At 55.9% G+C, this 18512-nt stretch overlaps 5 protein-coding genes across 5 annotated transcripts; 1 reads left to right on the forward strand and 4 right to left on the reverse strand.

The window, feature by feature from the left end:
- Nucleotides 1-497: 497 nt before the first annotated feature.
- On the reverse strand, nt 498-3372 carry F5Z01DRAFT_650017 (VTC domain-containing protein). The gene is made up of 3 exons (XM_046263129.1): nt 2527-3372; nt 888-2470; nt 498-833 (listed from the first exon to the last, which is right to left on the reverse strand). The coding sequence occupies exons 1-3, from the start codon at nt 3167-3169 to the stop codon at nt 777-779; spliced, it is 2283 nt and encodes a 760-aa protein (XP_046120306.1). The 5' UTR covers nt 3170-3372; the 3' UTR covers nt 498-776.
- A 742-nt stretch (nt 3373-4114) lies between these two features.
- F5Z01DRAFT_618854 (uncharacterized protein) lies at nt 4115-10577 on the reverse strand (the record flags this gene model as incomplete). The annotated part of the gene is made up of 3 exons (XM_046261060.1): nt 4115-4271; nt 4321-10309; nt 10358-10577. 3 exons carry the CDS (start codon nt 10575-10577, stop codon nt 4115-4117), a joined length of 6366 nt encoding a protein of 2121 aa, XP_046120307.1.
- A 2165-nt stretch (nt 10578-12742) lies between these two features.
- Nucleotides 12743-13234, reverse strand: F5Z01DRAFT_698331 (uncharacterized protein; the record flags this gene model as incomplete). The annotated part of the gene is made up of 1 exon (XM_046266353.1): nt 12743-13234. One exon carries the CDS (start codon nt 13232-13234, stop codon nt 12743-12745), a length of 492 nt encoding a protein of 163 aa, XP_046120308.1.
- A 2632-nt stretch (nt 13235-15866) lies between these two features.
- On the forward strand, nt 15867-17213 carry F5Z01DRAFT_650029 (Apc15p protein-domain-containing protein). The gene is made up of 2 exons (XM_046263130.1): nt 15867-16014; nt 16063-17213. The coding sequence occupies exons 1-2, from the start codon at nt 15889-15891 to the stop codon at nt 17140-17142; spliced, it is 1206 nt and encodes a 401-aa protein (XP_046120309.1). The 5' UTR covers nt 15867-15888; the 3' UTR covers nt 17143-17213.
- On the reverse strand, nt 17214-18258 carry F5Z01DRAFT_650032 (uncharacterized protein). Its single transcript, XM_046263131.1, has 3 exons — nt 17995-18258; nt 17640-17940; nt 17214-17578 (listed from the first exon to the last, which is right to left on the reverse strand). The coding sequence occupies exons 1-3, from the start codon at nt 18003-18005 to the stop codon at nt 17372-17374; spliced, it is 519 nt and encodes a 172-aa protein (XP_046120310.1). The 5' UTR covers nt 18006-18258; the 3' UTR covers nt 17214-17371.
- Between the last annotated feature and the right edge of the window lie 254 nt (nt 18259-18512).

Here is an 18512-nt window from a genome sequence, read left to right on the forward strand (position 1 = left end):
TCGCAAACAGGGCAGAAGGTGAGGTGTGTGAGGTTGCGAGGGGCTGCTCTGGGATAAAACAGAAGTCTGCCACCCCTCAAAGACGAGGCGATCTGGCAATATATGGTAGCACAGAGCTAATCAAGGGCGCGTACGTCGTGACTAGAATGGGTTCCCTTGCAGTGGGACGAGGCTGCCCTTGGTGACTGTGACACCGACTTGTTGGCGGAGCCCTTGGCCCTTGGCGGGGCAATCGAATGAAAGTAGCGAAGAAGACGAATAAATGAATCTAGCAATGATCGAAGCGAAATGTCTGCGTGGTGCGCAATGAGCAGCCTCGGGACTCGACGATGGAGCGAGGTTCAAACTTGCATGCAAGATGCAGGAAAACAAACAGCAGGTGATGAATGATAGGGCCCGGACACCGACGTGCCAGCGCAATGTTGATAGGGCAGCCGTGCAGCAGAGCAGCATGCATACGCTCGCCTGGTCTGCAAACCGAATTTTTCATTCAAAAGGCATCGAATGAGCGCTGGCAACGAGTGAAGTGGATGAGTATAGACGGGGACGCGATTCTGTGCGGCAAACGAGGCGAATGGCGGCAGCCTTGTCTGTTCGCTTGACAGACGTTCACAACTGACATTCAGTGAGGCAATGCTATCTATGTCCAAAAGTACTCCGAATCCCGCTGACCGCCATTCGAACAGCTAATTACAGGTAGATATATAAAGGAAGGCTGGGATCGTCTCGTGGCTGGCCATCAATCACAGCTTGAGCTCATCCATGAGACCACTTGCTTAGGCATACCCATGCTCCCCTTCATACTCCCTCCATTTCTTAACAGCATTCTGGTACTGCGATTCATTAGCAACCCGTTCCGAATCCATGTGACGCCGTCGCGGTCTTACCTGGAATATGAAATTGAGGACCAACGCCGCCATGAGCGCCACGCTGATCACCATGGGCCCGATCATGTTGTCAAAGTCCTTGCCGCTCCTCTCCAGGATCATGCCACGCCGCACGCGCAGCATCGAGTACCCCCAAAAGCCCGCAAAGGCGGCAATCAGGGTGTAGACGACGCCCATAATCTCGGCCAGCGAGCTCTCGCCGGCGGCCGAGTAGAGGGCGAGGGCCAGGCTGCCCTGCAGGATGCAAATGTGCTGCCACTTGAGGAACGTCCGCTCGTTGGCCAGCCACACCTTGGGCTCGACCTTGAGCTCGCCAGCGTTCTTGATCCACTCCGTAGGCTTGACGACACCCTCGGGCAACTGGATCCTGGACTGCCCGCGCCTGGCCGAGGCGTACTTGGACAGCGAGAAGCTGGGGAGCACAGACGACAGCGTCCCGTACCCGCGAGGCTGCTCCTCTTCCTGTGACGCCTCACCCGCGCCGCTGCTCTCGCCGACCTCCTCGCTGATGGACTGCTGGGGCCTCTGCGTGGCCTTGGCCTTGGCCTCGGTCGCCATCCGGTCGGACAGGTACGACTTGCCTAGCGGAGAGCTCTGCGCCATCTTGTAGGACCCGGACTTGGTCCCAATCAGACTGCCGACGGCCTGGACATCATCCGCCTGCTGCGCGCGCCGCTGCTCCTCATCCTCAAACGCCTGCTGGGGGTCCTTGCGGATGTCCCTGCCGAGATCGCTCAGCCAGAATGGCAGGCTATTGACGTAGTCCTCAAAGAGGGACGCCACACCATGCACAAACTTGGAGAACCGCGGCACCGGGTGCACCAGGTGGGACGACATCAGATCTTGCACCCAGGTCGGGCGTTTGCGCGACCCGTCTTCCTTGAGCTTCAACTCCAGCACGGCATACGGGAACTTGGAGATTTCGCCGGGGTTGATGTTGGAGAAGGGATAGCTCATGTTGCTGCTGTCAATGTCGGTGCGGTGCCAGTCCTTGGGGTCGCGGCAGGGGCGGTCCTTATCAAGCGTGTCCTCGCGGATAAAGGCTAGGTCGGTGTCAATGAGAATGCGGACACGGTCGTCGGTGGGTTTCTGGAAGGCCGTCCGGACGTAGTTGGCCCGGATGAGAGGCGAAAGCTTCTTCTCCTTGACAAACTCCTGGGTCGTCGACACGGCCGTTTTGAAATCCTCAATGTCCTCCTGGGGACGCCCCTGCCTCTCCATCTTCTGCACAGAGCGCTCCATCGAGTACTCGCCCTCGAGGAAGGGCTTCACCCACTTGTCCTTGATGGTGAACTTGGACTCGTGGCTATTCCCGCTGGCGTCGACGGTCTTTTTCTCAATGTAGATGACGGGACGGTTGCTCAGCTGGCCGTACCACCGCAGGCGGAGAGAGGAAGCCTCGGACTCTCGGTCGACCTTGCCCGAGTAGAGGGCAAAGTCTTTGCTGTCGCAGTACAGCGAGGTGACTGCGGGGGTATCGTTGCCGTCGCTTTCCTTGGCGGTGTTGTCGCTGTATACGAGGGAGGGTAGGTGGCGGAGGATCAGCGTCTTGACCTCGAGCAGGTTGTCGGGGTGGACCCAGACTGTTGTTCGTGCTGATCAGTGATACTGTCTCCTCTCTCAAGTTTCGAGCACTTACATTTGTGGGCAGTGTATCTCTCGCCGTTGAGCGTCTCCTGCTGCGAGCCCAGGTCGAAAGGCGCTTCGCCACCCTCCTCCAGCTGCTGGCGAATGGCAAAGTACATGATGGACAGCTTGTTGACAAGCGGCGCGTAGCCCTGCTCCGAGTTGAAGGGCCTCTTGGCTAGACTGATCTGCATCGTGGGACGCACTCGGTACCGGTCGCCCCGCTTGCGGTCGTGCTTCTTGACAATCTTGAGGAACCCGGTGTAGTTGATGTTGCTAAATTTCTTGAGCTGGTTGACCTCGTCGGTGATGCTGTCGAGCTCCGCCTGCAGCTCCTTGAGTCGCTGCGCCGAGATGTCGCCCTTCTTTGGCGGAGGCTTGTCCGCCTCGGCGGGCGCCAGCTCCTTGAGCTTCTCAAAGGTGCTGTCCACGCGCTCGCGAAGGGCGTCGAAGCGCTCCTGCTGAAACTGAGCGACCTTTTCGAGCTGATTGCTGAATATCTCATCGCAGAAGCGCTGCTCGTCCTCTTCGGTCCAAGGCGTGCCGTCATCGTCCGATTGGTCCTCGCGCAGGAGGCTCTTGAGCTTCGCGTAGTCGATGTACTTGTCCTTCCAGGGAGCATAGATAGCTTCCCTGAGACGCTTGCCGAAACGCATGCTGGGCGAGCGGTATGTATGGCCGACTCGCTCGATTTGCTGTGCTATTTGTCGATGAAAGAGCTCAATGAACGGCCACGGATGGACGACTGGCCTCGAGTGATGCTGCGAAACGAGGTGAAGAAAGTGAGGCAGGCAGGCAGGCAGGCCTTCACGAGGCTGCAAGTGCTGGAGTCTGGAAGGACGGAAATGTAAGGTCACCCCACATCGTATCATGCGGCTGCTGCAGGTTCCGGGTAGGCGCGCAGAGCTTGCACGCACGATTGGCCCAATTGACCTATCAACTGTCACGCTTTGGCACGTGAAAGTCGTTAATGACGCAGCTCGTGGATTTCCGACACGTCCCTATCTATAAGTGTCTACTGTATAGTAGAAACACCCCTGTCGCAATACCTTTCGCCCGGCGAGACTCAAGCTTTAGATCTAGTCTGAGTATTCACTCATGGTCATCTATATATATTGACCAGCGACTAGATCATAGAAACTAGATAATTCGTATGAGAGTGATCGCTGCACTGCGCAGACGCTAACGCGGCTTCCCGCAAGCAGCCATTGGCGAATGGGAGGAATGCTTGAAACACCCGTATATTCATGCAAGCGACAGAACACTTATTGGCTCCTCAATCAAATCATGGACTCTTAAGACCATGATTAAAATAAGACCATCGCGAATAATTTTACAGCAACCTCGACGTCCAACTTAAAGCCAACGAGCACCGTGACAGACGTAGTATAAATAAGTATGTTCATAACGCATATAGACGTGTGTATCCAAAACTGTAATAACCCAAAACATCGCAATAACCCTTTTCCAAAATCGTCACGGCCATCATCATCCAGTCTATGGTATCATAACAGACCCGGGCCCAAGATAGCAAACTCCACGCTTGACAGTCCAAGATGTGTACAGGAACAATCTCAATAGCTTTGTCGGAGAGAATTCCCTTAGGCAGCCAGAGCCTGGGCGTGCGCCTGGGCCTCGACCTGGTGGAAGATCTCCTGCGCGGTGCGCTTGACGATACCACCAGTGACAGGAAGATTGGTGCTCTTCTCCAGGTACAAGTCAACCTCACGAGCAGCCATGCGGCCTTCGTTGATACCCCTGTGTCTCATTAGTACATTGCATGTTGAGAGTAGACGTCTTAACTTACCAGACAATCAGCGACTGGCCACGGCGGGCGTCACCAGCGGCGAAGACTCCGTCAAGGTTTGTGGCGTACTTGCCAGGCGCAGTCTTCACGTTCTTGCGGGCATCCTTCTCAATCTCGTCACCCAAGACGCGAGCCTCGGGGCCGAGGAAACCCATGGAGAGGAAGACAAGTTCGGCCGGGAAGAACTCTTGCGAGCCCTCGACCTTCTTCATGTCCCACCCACCAGTAGGCGAGCGAGTCCACTCGACGCGGATGGTGTTGATACCCTTCACCTTGCCGCTGCCGTCGTCGACAAACTCCTCGGACATGATGCAGTACTCGCGAGGATCCTTGCCAGTGTGTTGACGCACTTCACTGTGGCCATAGTCCACACGGTAAATGCGAGGCCACTGGGGCCAGGGGTTGTCACTGGCACGCTCAGGGGGAGGCTGAGGCAGCAGCTCAAAGTTGGTCACAGACTTGGCCCCGTGACGGACAGAAGTACCGATACAATCGTTACCAGTGTCACCACCGCCAATGACAACAACGTTCTTGTCCTTGGCAGAGATGTATGTGTTGTCAGCCAGCTCAGAGTCGAGAAGAGACTTGGTGTTCTTGTGCAGGAACTCCATGGCAAAGTGGATGCCCTCGAGCTCACGACCCTTGATGGGCAGGTCACGTGCAACAGTGGCACCCGTGGCAATGACAACGGCGTCGTTCTTGCCCCGGAGATCAGCCAGCGACTCCTGGCCATCTTCGCCAATGGCAACGCCAGTGACGAACTTCACACCCTCAGCAGCCATGAAGTCGGTACGGCGCTTGACAATGCGTTTGTCAAGTTTCATGTTGGGGATACCGTACATCAACAGACCGCCAAGACGGTCGGCCCGCTCGTACACGGTCACCGTGTGGCCGGCGCGGTTGAGCTGGTCGGCGCAGGCAAGACCAGCAGGACCAGAACCGATGATGGCAATGTTTTTGCCAGTGCGAACAGGGGGAGGAGTGGGGACCATCCAGCCCATTTCAAAACCACGGTCGATAATGGCGCACTCGATGGACTTGATGCCGACGGGGTCCTCGTTGATGCCCAGGACGCAAGCACCTTCACAGGGAGCAGGGCAGACGCGCCCAGTGAACTCGGGGAAGTTGTTGGTCATCAAAAGACGGTTGAGAGCGTCCTTCCATTGACCTTGAAAGACCAATTCGTTCCATTTGGGGATGATGTTGGAGATAGGACATCCAGTTTCGGACTGACAGAACGGAACACCGCAGTCCATGCAACGGGCTGACTGATATTTGAGCTCATCCTCGTTGAGACGCGAACTCAGCTCGGCCCAGTCCTTGGTACGAGTGGCAGCAGCACGGTACTTCTCGGAACGACGAGCGTACATCTTAAAGCCCTTAGTCTTGTCGAGGACAAGAGCGCGCTTCTTCTCGACAGCGCTGTCACCGACCGCCTCCTCGAGATCCTGGAGCTTGGCAGCCTTCTCGGAGTCCTTCTTCTGGTGAACGCCGGAGACGACAGGGAGATTATACTCGGCACGTTTAGCCTCGGCAGCTTCGGCAGCCTCCTGCTCGAGGACGCGCTTGTAGTCGACGGGAAGGACCTTGACGAAGCGTGGCAGTGCACGGTTGAAGTCGACCAGGATACGAGCAGCAAGCTCGGAACCAGTGTAGTGGTGGTGATCCTCGATCAGACCACGGACAAAGGCGATCTCGACAGGGTCATCCAGAGGTCCGGCCTCCACCATCTCCGTGTTCAGCTTACCCTGGAAGTTGCGGTCGACATCGAGGATGTACGCAATACCTCCAGACATACCGGCCGCAAAGTTGCGGCCCGTACTGCCCAAGCAGACAATGCGGCCACCGGTCATGTACTCGCAGCCGTGGTCACCGAGACCCTCAACGACAGCTGTGGCACCGGAGTTGCGGACAGCGAAGCGCTCAGCAGCAACACCGCGGAAGAAGCAGGTACCGCTCGTCGCACCGTACAGACAAACGTTGCCGATGATGACGTTGTCCTCAGCCTTGAAGACGGCAGAGCGAGGGGGGTAGACAATTAGACGACCACCTGAAAGACCCTTGCCGACGTAATCGTTGGCATCACCCTCAAGCTCTAGCGTCACACCGGGCGACAGGAAAGCACCAAAGGACTGACCAGCGGATCCCTTGATGTTGACGTGCACGGTATCCAATGGCAGACCGGCCTCGCCATAGCGCTTCGCAATTTGGTAGGACAGCGAAGTACCCATGGCACGATCAGTGTTGACAATGTCGCACTCAATGCGCGAGGGCAGGCCCTTGTCGAGGGTCAATTCGGCCTCAGAGATGAGCTTGTTGTCCAGGCGGACGTAGAGCTTGTGATCCTGCTTGCGAACATTGAAAGTGGCGACGCCAGGGCGAAGCTTGTGAGCAGGCGTCAGGAGCAGTGACAAGTCAATGTTCTGAGTCTTGTTGGTGCGGAGGTCGTCGCGCATCTTGAGGACCTCGACGTGGCCAACCATCTCGTTGATGGTGCGGAAACCAAGCTGAGCCATGATGGCACGGAGCTCGTTGGCAACGTAGTAGAAGAAGTTGATGACATGCTCGGGGGTTCCCTCAAACTTCTTACGCAGGTCAGGGTCCTGAGTGGCAATACCAACAGGGCAGGTGTTCAAGTGGCACTTCCTCATGAAAACACAGCCCATGGCGATGAGAGGAGCGGTAGCGAAACCCCACTCCTCAGCACCAAGCAGACAAGCAATGGCGACGTCACGGCCTGTCTTGAGCTGACCATCGGTCTGCACGACGACACGGCCACGGAGATCGTTGAGAACCAAAGTCTGGTGAGTCTCGGCAAGACCCAGCTCCCATGGAAGACCGGCGTACTTGATACCAGTCCAGCGCGAGGCACCGGTGCCACCGTCGTGACCCGCGATGAGGATGTGGTCGGCCTTGGCCTTGGCGACACCAGAGGCGACAATACCAACACCAACTTCAGATACGAGCTTCACGGAAACGCGCGAGCGGGGGCTGGAGCACTTGAGATCGTAGATGAGCTGCTTCAAATCCTCGATGGAGTAGATGTCGTGGTGAGGAGGGGGCGAAATCAGACCAACACCGGGCGTGGAGTGACGGGTGCGAGCAATCGACTTGGAGACCTTGTGGCCAGGCAGCTCGCCACCTTCACCGGGCTTGGCACCCTGGGCCATCTTGATCTGGAGCTCATCAGAGTCGGCGAGATAGGCAGCCGTGACACCGAAACGACCAGATGCAACTTGCTTGATTGCAGAGCGCATCGTGTCGCCGTTGGCCATGCGCTCCGAGCGCTCAGGATCCTCACCACCTTCACCAGTGTTGGACTTGCCTCCGAGACGGTTCATGGCAACGGCAAGAGTCGAGTGGGACTCCATAGAGATGGACCCGTAAGACATGGCACCCGTGCAGAAACGACGAACAATCTCGGTCCAAGGCTCAACCTGGTCAATGGGAATGGGCTCACGGTCCTCAAACTTGAAGTCCAACATACCGCGGAGCGTGCAAGACTTGATTTGCTCATACTCAGAACGCGAGTATGCCTCGTAGGACTTGTCGTTCTTGGTGCGTACAGCATCCTGGATGTTGGCAATCGAGGTAGGATCGTTGATGTGAGGCTCACCGCCGTCACGCCAGTGATACTCGCCAGACTCGGGAAGGCCCTTGATGTTGGCAGTGGCACGCGTAGGGAAACCACGCTCGTGGAAACGGAACGCATCTTGAGCAATGAGCTCGTAGGTCATGCCCCTGATGCGAGACGCGGTACCGCGGAAGCAACGCTCAACGACGTCGTCATCGAGTCCCAGAATCTCAAAGATCTGGGCGCCCTTGTATGAAGCAAGGGTGGAGATACCCATCTTGCTCATGACCTTGAGGATACCGCCGTCACAAGAGTGCTTGTAGTTGCGGATCAGTGACTCGTCGTCGAGTGGCCTCTTAGCAAGGCCCTCGCGGTTCAGCTTCAGGATGCACTCCATAGCGAGGTAAGGGTTGACAGCATCAGCGCCATAGCCGAGGAGGACACACATGTGGTGGACCTCACGAGCTTCAGCAGTCTCAACGACCAGAGCAGCCAGGGAACGCCACTTGTTGGCAACCAAGTGGTGGTGGACCATGCCGGAAGCCAGGACGGCGGAAACAGGGACTCGGTCAGCCGAGGTGTTACGGTCAGAGAGGACAATAACGCGGTCGCGAGCCTCGATGGCGGCATCGGCCTCCTTGCAGATCTGGTCAAGGTGCTTGATGTAACCTTCGACACCCTCCACCTTGGGGAAGGTCAGGTCAATCGTCTTTACAGTCCACTCGGGCCAGACAGAGGCCATGTTCTTGATCGAGTTGAACTCAGGGATGGAGAGGACGGGGCTGGGCAGCAGCAGACGACCACACTGGCCTGCATCCATCTCGAGCAGGTTGCCCTGGGGACCGACGTAGCACTCGAGAGACATCACAATGGACTCACGGATCGGGTCGATGGGAGGGTTGGTGACCTGGGCGAAGAGCTGGCGGAAATAGTCATAGAGGAGACGGGGAGCCTGGGTCAAGCAGGCAAGAGGACCGTCATTGCCCATGGAACCAAGGGCCTCCTTCTCGTCGTTGGCCATGGGGCCGAGCAACAGGCTGACCTGCTCGTGAGTGTATCCGAAAGACAGCAAGAGGGGGTCCTCCTGAATGACGTTGTCATCGAGCTTGGCAGCGACGTCCATGGAGCTCGACATTTTCTCGAGAACCTTGGGCATCGTAATCAGCTGGTTGTCGAGCCATGTGCGGAAGTCGTGACGGCTGGCAACAGCCTCCTTGAGCTCCTTGTCGTCAATCATGCGACCAGCTTGCGTGTCGACAAGCAACATGCGCCCGGGCTGGAGACGACCCTTCTGGATGACGCGCTCGGGCTCAATGGGGATGGTGCCGACTTCGGAAGCGCAGACGATGCGGTCGTCGTCCATGACGTAGAAACGGCAAGGGCGCAGACCATTGCGGTCCAGGTTGGCACCGCAGAACCGACCATCAGCAAAGGTGAACAGAGCTGGGCCATCCCAAGGCTCCATCTGGCAGGCAGCCCACTCGTAGAAGGCAGCCTTCTTGGGATCCATATCGTCGTTGCCTTGCCACGCCTCGGGAACCATGAGCATGACAGCCTCGGGCAGTGAAAGAACACCGTTGATGGTGAGAAGCTCAAGCACGTTGTCAAAGGCGGCCGAGTCAGAGCCGCCATCCTCAACAATGGGGTACAGCTGCTCAAGCTCCTCCTTGAAGACGTCTGAGTTCATGACACCCTCTCGGGCGCGCATCCAGTTCTTGTTTCCTCGCAAGGTGTTGATCTCGCCATTGTGAGCGGCCCAGCGCAGGGGCTGCGCGCGGTCCCACGATGGGAATGTGTTGGTGGAGAAACGCGAGTGCACAAGGGCAAAGTGACCCTCATAGTCGGCGTTGACAAGATCGTGGTAGTAGGAGTAGACCTGGACGGGGGAAAGCTGACCCTTGTAGACAATGTTCTTGTTCGACAGGGAGCAGATGTAGAACCAGTTCTGGAGACCGATGGTGTGCGTGGCACGTTTCCGCAACACGTACAGCTGGCGCTCAAAGTGCCTCTCGTCGAACTCCTCGGGGTCGGTGTTCTCTGGAACAACGCCGGTTCCATAGGCCGAAGCGAGGACAACAAAGGGCTGTGCGATGATGGGCTCGCGCGACTTGGCGGCGGGACCCAGGAGGGTCGAGTCGACGGGGGGCTGTCGCCATCCCAGGACTCGAAGGCCCAACGACTCGGCAACATCTTCCAGCTGCCTCTTTGACTCAACAAAGGTCTCCTCGTCGGGCTTGAAGAACAAGTTGCCCACGGCGTACTGGCCTTGGGGCGGGAGTTTAATGTCTTGCTCCTTCTCAAAGTTCTTGATGAAGAAGCGGTGGGGGATTGAAGTCATGACGCCGGCGCCATCACCGTCTCGTGCATCCGAGCCCACGGCACCACGGTGGGTCATGTTGCACAGCAGGTTGCGAGCTGTTTGATGTTAGTTCTGGCCAGCGGCGAGAGGGAACTGGTACTCACCATCGCTGACAATCTTATGGCTGGCCTTGCCCTTCATGTGGCAGGCGAAGCCGACACCGCAAGCATCTTTCTCGAGCGAGGGGTCGTAAAGACCCTGCTTCACGGGCAGGGCACCAGCCCAAGACCCATTGTTCTCGGTCTGGTACTCATATGGCGTATATTCTTCTTTCTCAGCCTCGAGGTGAATCTGTCGGTCGTCGAAATCCTCGTTCAGGCCCATGCTAGGCGAGGCCTTGTGGACGCCTAGGGAGGAGGTGGGTGTAGTGGTGAGGGAGGTGGGGGTGTGCGTAGTGGACGATTCTTCGTGTGACGTGAGGGCGCGGTATTCGGGTTATACCGGCAAGAGCAGCAAAAGGCCGCTCGATCGCTAAGCTAAGAGATGCTAGTCAGTGAGCAGTTCTCGAGTGAATTTGAAATGTGAAGAATGAAGCAAAAGGTGGCCAGAACGGAGAGGACAGGAAGTTTTGTCCAGAGGCGGGAAATCGAATGAAGCGAGAGACTCTGGCGCGGACTGGCTTGGGCGAGGCGTTGATTGGCAAAAGCGCTTGCCCCCCATCGGGAAAGTGGGGGGAGCTGCAAGAAGCTTGGGCCACCCTGAGCCTCCATTTTCGTCCCGCCCATAAATTTTTTGGAAACCGCAAATGCCTGCCTCCGGATTCGCTCCCCCACGATGCCCCTCTATTTCACAGGCCAAAAGCCTGGGCTCACCAGTCGCGCGCGCACACAACCAGAGGAGGAAAGAGCGATGAACTAGAGCCAATTCATATTGCTTTCAAGACGCAGACTATTCAAAATTCTGCGCTCGTGCACTTCTCTCCCAATGGTCTGTGTGAATGCGCTAATCGAGACGACGGAGGCGGCAGACCACGGACCGCAGAATCATGCAGAGCGTGCTGCACGATGACCGCAAGCTGCCAGGCGGGCGAATGCAGCGGCAGCGCAGGGCCAAAGTCCTCGACAGGCTGGAAATCCGACCGACAAGCGCGATAAGTGTGGTCGCTTGTCTCTTGTTCTTGTGCTCGGTGTCGTCGCCGCCTCCAACTCGAATCGTTTGGGATACAGCATCGGCTGCGTGATGTCGCGGGGGAAATTGTCATGAGAGTATCACATCACTTACCAAGCTGCTTCGGTCCCTCGGTCAGAGCCTTCTATGGGGTATCGTGGCAATGGCTTCGAATCGTAAGAGGAGTGAAGAACAGCTATTGAGAGAGGGGGGAGCAGGAAAGGAAAAAAGGCCAGGCGGAGGGTGGGAGTGGGCGTTGGCTTCGTTTTTATTTCGGAACGAGGGACTTGTCTGGCCACCTCGCAACTCAACCAGCCCTGGAAGCGCCAAGACCACGTAGGGGATCTTGGAGGAGGCGAGCCGAGCGTCTAGTCTGACTGTCACTAGATGGGGTGGAGTCTAATTGTGTTATAGGTAGCCTAGAACCACCTACTTGTCGGATGATACACACTGCGGCGGTCAATTGCACTTCGTTGTCCTTTCGATGCTACGTTTCGCTCGTAAGTATTGTCTCCAAGAGATAGCACATCCTCACAATATCTACAATATCTGTATAGCACTGGCGTGCGGCAGCGGTATCAGCAAGTCGGGGACGGGTTCTCCTATTACTGTAGCCTTATTTTTCCTGTCAATAACGTTTAACCAGGTGTCGTTGGAGACTGGGAAAAGGCGAGACATGGGGTGGGGGGCCTTTCCTGCGGGACGTACGTACGTAGGCTGAATGGAGGACAACTGGGACAATTCGCTCCCACGGACCGCGGCTCTGTTTAGCGGCCAACATTAATTGCGCTTCGCTCGCCTGTTGCTGATTTACCTGAAAACGCCGCAAACAGGCCACGGCGCGCAGGTCCTGGACCGTCGAGAACTCTGAGCCGACATGCGACAGGCACCAATCAGCTCACGACCGATGTGCCTGACTGCGTTGCCGCTTGCACTCACTCGCCGATGAACGGAGCGCTTCACCTTCGGATGCGCTCGCGCCGACCAAGCTGGCTCCTACGTTGTGATGGGCAAGAGGCGAATTTCGTCTCAGATCTTGTGTCTCGGTGGCGCAACATGGGAATTTGACATCTGCTTGTACACATTTATCCGTCCTCCGCTTCGCTTCAGAACTTTGCTCTGCCTACGAGTCCTCCCTACCCTGAGCCTCGGCCGCAAACCAAGTGACAAGAATTCATGAGCCTTTGTCGGTGTTTCATACAGCTGACTACAGCGCCAAGTTGTCCGCTTGGCAGCCAGCATGAGATATTATACCATTGCCAATATGTTGATTGTAACAGAAATCTGGCCGGTTCGACAGCGTGCATCGAGCCACTCCGCATGCATGCTGCAACCTGCAGCGGCAGGGGGGGTGGCGCCCCCACCTTCATTCACGCCGTCACTCAACCGCACATGGAGAACATGGTGCTTTTCTTTATGCAAGCCAATAAATGGCCTTCTTTTGCTAATAAACGACGAGGGGCCTCCTCCGATGTCGCGCTGACCCCGGTGGTCTTGACGTAGGCAATGCACTCCGATGGAGCCGTGGGCGTGGGCATGTCGGTGTTCGAGCTCCAAGAGCCCGAAAGAGGCCATTTCCTCCACAAATTCCCACACTGGACTCCGGCCCATTGGGTATTGTCGCGTTGGTATAGATCTGGAGTCGCGATTGATTTTGAGGTCGTGTAAGTCTCTCTCGACATGTGAAAAGTAATTATTGCCCGTGGTGTGTTGCGCGAGTCCGTGATCGGCATGCTCTGCATCAAAGTCACAGCGTCATCGTCAGCAAGTCCATCCAGCTCGAAACGCACAGAATAAAAAGACTCATTCAGGCGAGCAACGTCGCGCAGGAGCAGCGACCCCGTCCAATGGCACAAGCAGAGCAGCAACACCATGCAGAACGAGCCATTAATTAGTGCGGCTGTCCTGAGAAACGATCTGCTACGTAGCAAATTCCCGACCCCTGACTCGCAGTAATCCGCAGGGTCCCTGTCTCGAACATGTCAAAAAATCGACATCAAGAAACAATGGCAATGAGCCAATCAGGGCCGCCTCTGCAACCCTCCAGAATCCTTATCTGCGCCTTGGGCCGGATCTAAACACTAGCGAGGTGCATAGGTGGATCGCCGACTGGCACTCGCCTTGGCTTGGACGGAGGGTTCGACCCAGACAGACGACAACAACCATACAGGCGGTGATTGTAGCCCACCTTGAAATGCCGATGAAGCGGAAGAGGACTGAGGTGGTGGCGGGCAGCTGCTTGTTGTTCGTGCCGACGCTCACTCGCATCACGCAGGGCAGCCGCAAGATGGATGAGGGGAAGTGCAACCAGAGAAATAGGGAAGACGTCACATTTCTTCCCCCAAATGACTGGCGAATCACTGCACGGATCACATGTCTGTCGCCTGGCTCAGTGGCTGGTGCCCTGTCAACCTTACCTTGTCTCATTTAATTCCAAACTCTACAACCCCATTCGAGGGGGTAGGGCGACTCGGATCGCATAGTGTGGAGGCCACAATGCAAAACCGGGCCAGGGTATCAAAACTCCAGACTTGTTATTCTTGCCTTCAATCCCCGTGACATTTCTCTTTGACCATGCGAAACGCAGTGCGCAAATCAAAGACAGGCGGTTACGAATGCCCCTCTCGACGGATGAGCTTTCAACCTTGTGCGCTCCTCTTCCTAGCATGATGATTAGACTCTATTCGTCCTATATTTCCGAGGTCGGCCTGCGGAGCTGCCTCCACACCACATCGAGCGTCCCGATAGTCCCCGAGCGTAATGGCTTGCCATGTGCCATTACTAACGAGTCTGATCGGAGCACCCCTATGGTTCACGGACACCGCCGCCAGTGGCCCGATGGACGGAAACTAAGCTAGTGGTATACTCGCACGTACGTACTTCGTACAGAATTTAGTGGCTGACGCTCACCCGATATGTCCCGAGCCAAAATAGATGGCCGAGACACCTCTCCGGCACTCAATACCAATTACAGAGAGACACCGAGTTGACAATTCCCTTCAGCACAGAGTGAGATTCTACAGATCCCACTCGAAGAAGCGTCATTAGAGAGCAGCCGGGTCTTGGTTAGTGCAATTTTAGATCACACTCGAGATGATGCTACTACCTAATGTACACACATGTTCGCTTACACAGGGACCGCTACCATTGTATATGGCTTCGCGAACATCACACCACGACCCTAATGTTGAAGAAACATCCCCGAGATCCTTTATTTGAGAATACCGCGGTTTATGGTATCCACGACGATTGGTAAACTCTGGAGAACCCAAGTGGTACACGGGTGCACTCGAAGTTCTACCCTCGCCAAGTTTCCCCTGACTTGACGTAAAGCAATAGGCCCTTTGAAGCTATAATATTGATGTGTCGAGCGTAGCCAAAGAATCCCCATACTTGCGATATTGCTACATCGTGCTAGTGCTACGGGGGATTTTGTCGCTGTCGTCGGATGCAGGCAGAGACTCCCATTCAGTCTTCATCATCGGTCGTTGTCCGTGTTCTAGCATCTTTTGGTGTATCTTGATCGCGAAGCACCAACAAAGACTCAGTCATACCTCTGTGCCATAGCTCGGCTCCAGGATTGCAGTCAGTGTAGTGATCACAACTGTTGACGGTATTGTCAAGGTGCTTGAGGTACAACGGACGCCCAGACAGAAAGCCCCCTTCTGTACCCTACAGCAAAGATCTGAGGGCTTCCTGACAATGTCGAAAAGCCATGCCTCCGATTGGGTTCGTACGACCAGCTATGGTGACTTTGTACCTGAATTCAGATACCTCTCGTTGCCGGAAAGCATACATGTCGATCCAATCACTGATACATGCTGGGAGGGCCTTACTGGTGGCCAAGGGTGTATATGGGTGCTCACGAAATACCCATAGAGATGAAGGGGATAACACGACGACCAAATAGTCAGCGCTTTCAATGACAATATACTTGAGACTCCTTGAGACAGTTGAAAGCCATATCAGAAGGCAGTGGAACCGAGACGCCCGCTGCTAAGACTACGAATGAGCTGTTATAGTACCTCTACTTACCATTCGCGGGACTTGTTGGAGAACCTAACTTGGCTCATGACCAGAGCCCTGACGACCTGCAAGCAGCGATATGATGCATACAGTGCAGTGAAAACACGCCTCGTTGTGCTTTCGTTGGTCTCGGCTTCGATGCGCACAGCGCTGCTTCTGGGGCTTGAAGGGACAAGCCCCTCTGCGCGAATGCTCGAAGACTGAAGGCAGAGATTTGAAGGGTACCTTTGCCGAAGATTGTTGCCTTAATATACGGCAAAATGCGAGGCTTTGACGTTGAGTATCGGCTCGTAGGGATCAGTCTGGTTTGCAGAAAAAGAGCAAAAACACAACCACGGCCTGGGCATTGTCTCGCAGCGTAGCGCGCGCGTCTTCAAGCGGACTCAGCTCGTCTTGAGGAACAGATTTCACTGTGTGTCTTTTGTTAAGATGAAATGTGGCCGGTGTGGAATTTGCTGTTGAAGAGCGTAATTAGATGTAGACGTAAGAGTCGTAGACCCTGATGCCCTGCCCCACCATCACATTAGTGACCTCAGAGCTCCAACGCGCTCCAGTTTCGCGACAAGATACAATCCCCAGACCAACATCCCCAATGTTCGGCACGCTGCCTGATTTCACACCTAGGGACGTTAGTATTTCAAAGCCCTATGCACTCGGCTAGGCTAACAGCTTCCAGTCACACTCTCTATGGTATACCTCGTCCAGGACGCCTCTAGCCTTGCCCGACGCTCCATCCGACCAACCCAATCCCAATCAACACCACCAATCGTCGCGGCATCGCAGCCAAGCCCTGATCGAACGATCGCCGCTTCACCAGCTCGCACTCGATGAACGCTACCATGCGCGCCGACGACTCAATGTCGCCAATTTCGGCACCACATGGATGAAGCCGCCTGGCGTGCCCAAGACCCTCCATCAGTTGCGTGAGGAGAAGCGCGAGCAAGAAGAACATGCCGAGGCTATGCGTCGGGAAGCACTCCAGCAGGAACTCGCGGCTGCAGAGGGAACGGAAGGGCCCGAAGGCGAGATGGATGACGTGCAGCTTGACGGCGCGGCGGATCTCGATGATGAGGTTCCAGAGGCTGGCGAGGACTTCATGATGGACGAGGATGACGAGGACGTGTCAGAGGAGGAGGCGTCCGACCAAAGCAGTGAACAGGGCGAGGAGGAATATCCCCCGCTGGACGAGGAAGCGCTCCGCGAAGAACGTCAAAACGACCTGATTGCGGCCCGCATGCGAATGACCGACGATGCCTACCGCGAAGCGCTGATACGCGGCGATCCCGATGGTGACGATATGTACGGTGGTCAGGAGGAAGTGCAGGAAGACCTAGAAGGGCACATGCTGGACGAAGAGGATCTCGTCGGGGTGGACGCAGACGATGATGCGGACTTGGGCATGGATGCTGATCTGGACGATGACATCCCCGAGGCAGAGCACAGCTTCGGTGGTTATGAACACACAGACTCGGGGGCTGAGCTCAGCAGTAGTGAGAATGAGCCACCCTCGGACGATGCGGCCGAAGAGGAGCAACAAGAAGGGGAGGAGGAGGATGTGGAAGTCGAGGAAGATGACAGTGATGACTTCGCACCGAGGACAGTCCGGATGGCCGAACCACAGTCGCCGACGATGCGGGGCCTGAGCACTCTTGGAGCGTCCCGGCTCAGTATAGACATCAGTGGAATTTTATCACAGGATGAGAGCAGCTTCATGGATAGCAGCCCCGCACAAGCTCGACGCGCGCGGTATGGCTGATGCGGCAGCACTTGAAATTTCGCGTCGCGGAGAGAACATAGATACCCCCAGGTTACAAGCAAGATGAACGCAGCTCGGCGTATATGCATTATTAGGATAGTATGTTTGTGGTCTTCCGCCCGCAGTGATCCGTGTATTTCTCAAGCAGAGAACCGCCCAAGAGGAGTAAGTGTGTGTCAGTCAAACGCCGGCCAGCAATGCACCAAGTAACCACCCGCTGTGTCCACGACTAGAACAGCCAGACGTACATGAAAATGAGAATCACCATGGCGAAGAACCCCAGCCAGACCTTCCACGGTATCCCGCTCCGTTGCGCCATGATCAGCATCCTGTTCATCGTTCCTCGTAGTCGTATGCGTGTCGAATCAAAGGTGTCGTTCATCTTGTCCGCCAGAGCTGAGCTATCGCGAATCTCCTCGCCAATGGCACTCGTCATCTGTCGCTGTCAGCGGCAAACTCCCATCTCAGGTACGCCATTCAGGGGGCGGGGCGCCTACATCTTTCAACACCCGCACCTTGCCCAGTATGCCAGCCACCTGCGAGTCGTTCTGGCTTTCCAGTTCGTTGAGCACTGCATCGCTGTACTGCCCCTTCTTGTTTGGTGTTGCGGGGCGGAAGCCGCCTCTGCTGGGATCGTTCACTCCCAACGAGGGGCCATTGTTGTATGAACCGCTGGGGTAGCCGTACCCGCCACTGCTTGGAGACGGTGTCGCTCGCGGTGATGAGTGGCGATCGCCCGTGTAACCCGCAAAGAGTTGTGATCGCGGATCGCGCTGATGGAGAGACGAGGTGCCGAATCTGTTACACGTTGTTAGCGTGGGGTCGCTTCTTCTCGACTGACGATAATCAAACCTTTGCGACATGGCTGATGAAGGCCTCTAGACGCGACAAACCCGTCAAGTGTTGAAAGAAAACTAAGGGGATCCGATTGGGAGATGTGCATGCGGGTACCCCTTTTGGCGATGATGCCAGGGATGCGAGGTGGTCTTTTTCAAGATGCGATTCGAGACTCGACGGGGCGAATGCGCCACTGATGGCATCGTCACGTGGCTTTAGAGCGTTCACTTTCGACACCACACATGATGCCTGGCGCTTTTGGGCCGTGATTGGGATCGAGACTAATATATTTTATTTGATACTACCTCGGGGCTTTCAAAAGAGCATATTGACTGTTCAAGAAGCGGTGTTGGGCTGCACCTGTCCCACCTCCAAACCCGATTCCTTTTTGGCGCGCTCTGAACCCCTGTCCAGGTAGCACTCAAGTCATCGAAGGCCGTATGTACTGTAGCTTGATAGTAACCATCATGAGCATCTAGGGTTTTAAAGATCACCTCCTTCCCACATGTATTCAGTGGTTCGTTTTTTTCTTT

Source organism: Emericellopsis atlantica, assembly GCF_019669845.1.
Source record: "Emericellopsis atlantica unplaced genomic scaffold F5Z01scaffold_7, whole genome shotgun sequence".
Lineage (NCBI taxonomy): Eukaryota > Fungi > Ascomycota > Sordariomycetes > Hypocreales > Bionectriaceae > Emericellopsis > Emericellopsis atlantica.

Bases quoted from the DNA above. Each gene is read 5' to 3' on its own strand.
- F5Z01DRAFT_650017 (XM_046263129.1), bottom strand. From the start codon at position 3,169: ATGCGTTTCGGCAAGCGTCTCAGGGAAGCTATCTATGCTCCCTGGAAG. The intron at 2,471-2,526 runs GTAAGTGCTCGA...CACGAACAACAG, and splicing joins GAGATACACTGCCCACAAAT to TCTGGGTCCACCCCGACAAC. The intron at 834-887 runs GTAAGACCGCGA...AATGAATCGCAG, and splicing joins TCCTCAATTTCATATTCCAG to TACCAGAATGCTGTTAAGAA.
- F5Z01DRAFT_650029 (XM_046263130.1), top strand. From the start codon at position 15,889: ATGCCCTGCCCCACCATCACATTAGTGACCTCAGAGCTCCAACGCGCT. The intron at 16,015-16,062 runs GTTAGTATTTCA...AACAGCTTCCAG, and splicing joins CTGATTTCACACCTAGGGAC to TCACACTCTCTATGGTATAC.
- F5Z01DRAFT_650032 (XM_046263131.1), bottom strand. The intron at 17,579-17,639 runs GTAGGCGCCCCG...TGACAGCGACAG, and splicing joins AGGTGCGGGTGTTGAAAGAT to ATGACGAGTGCCATTGGCGA.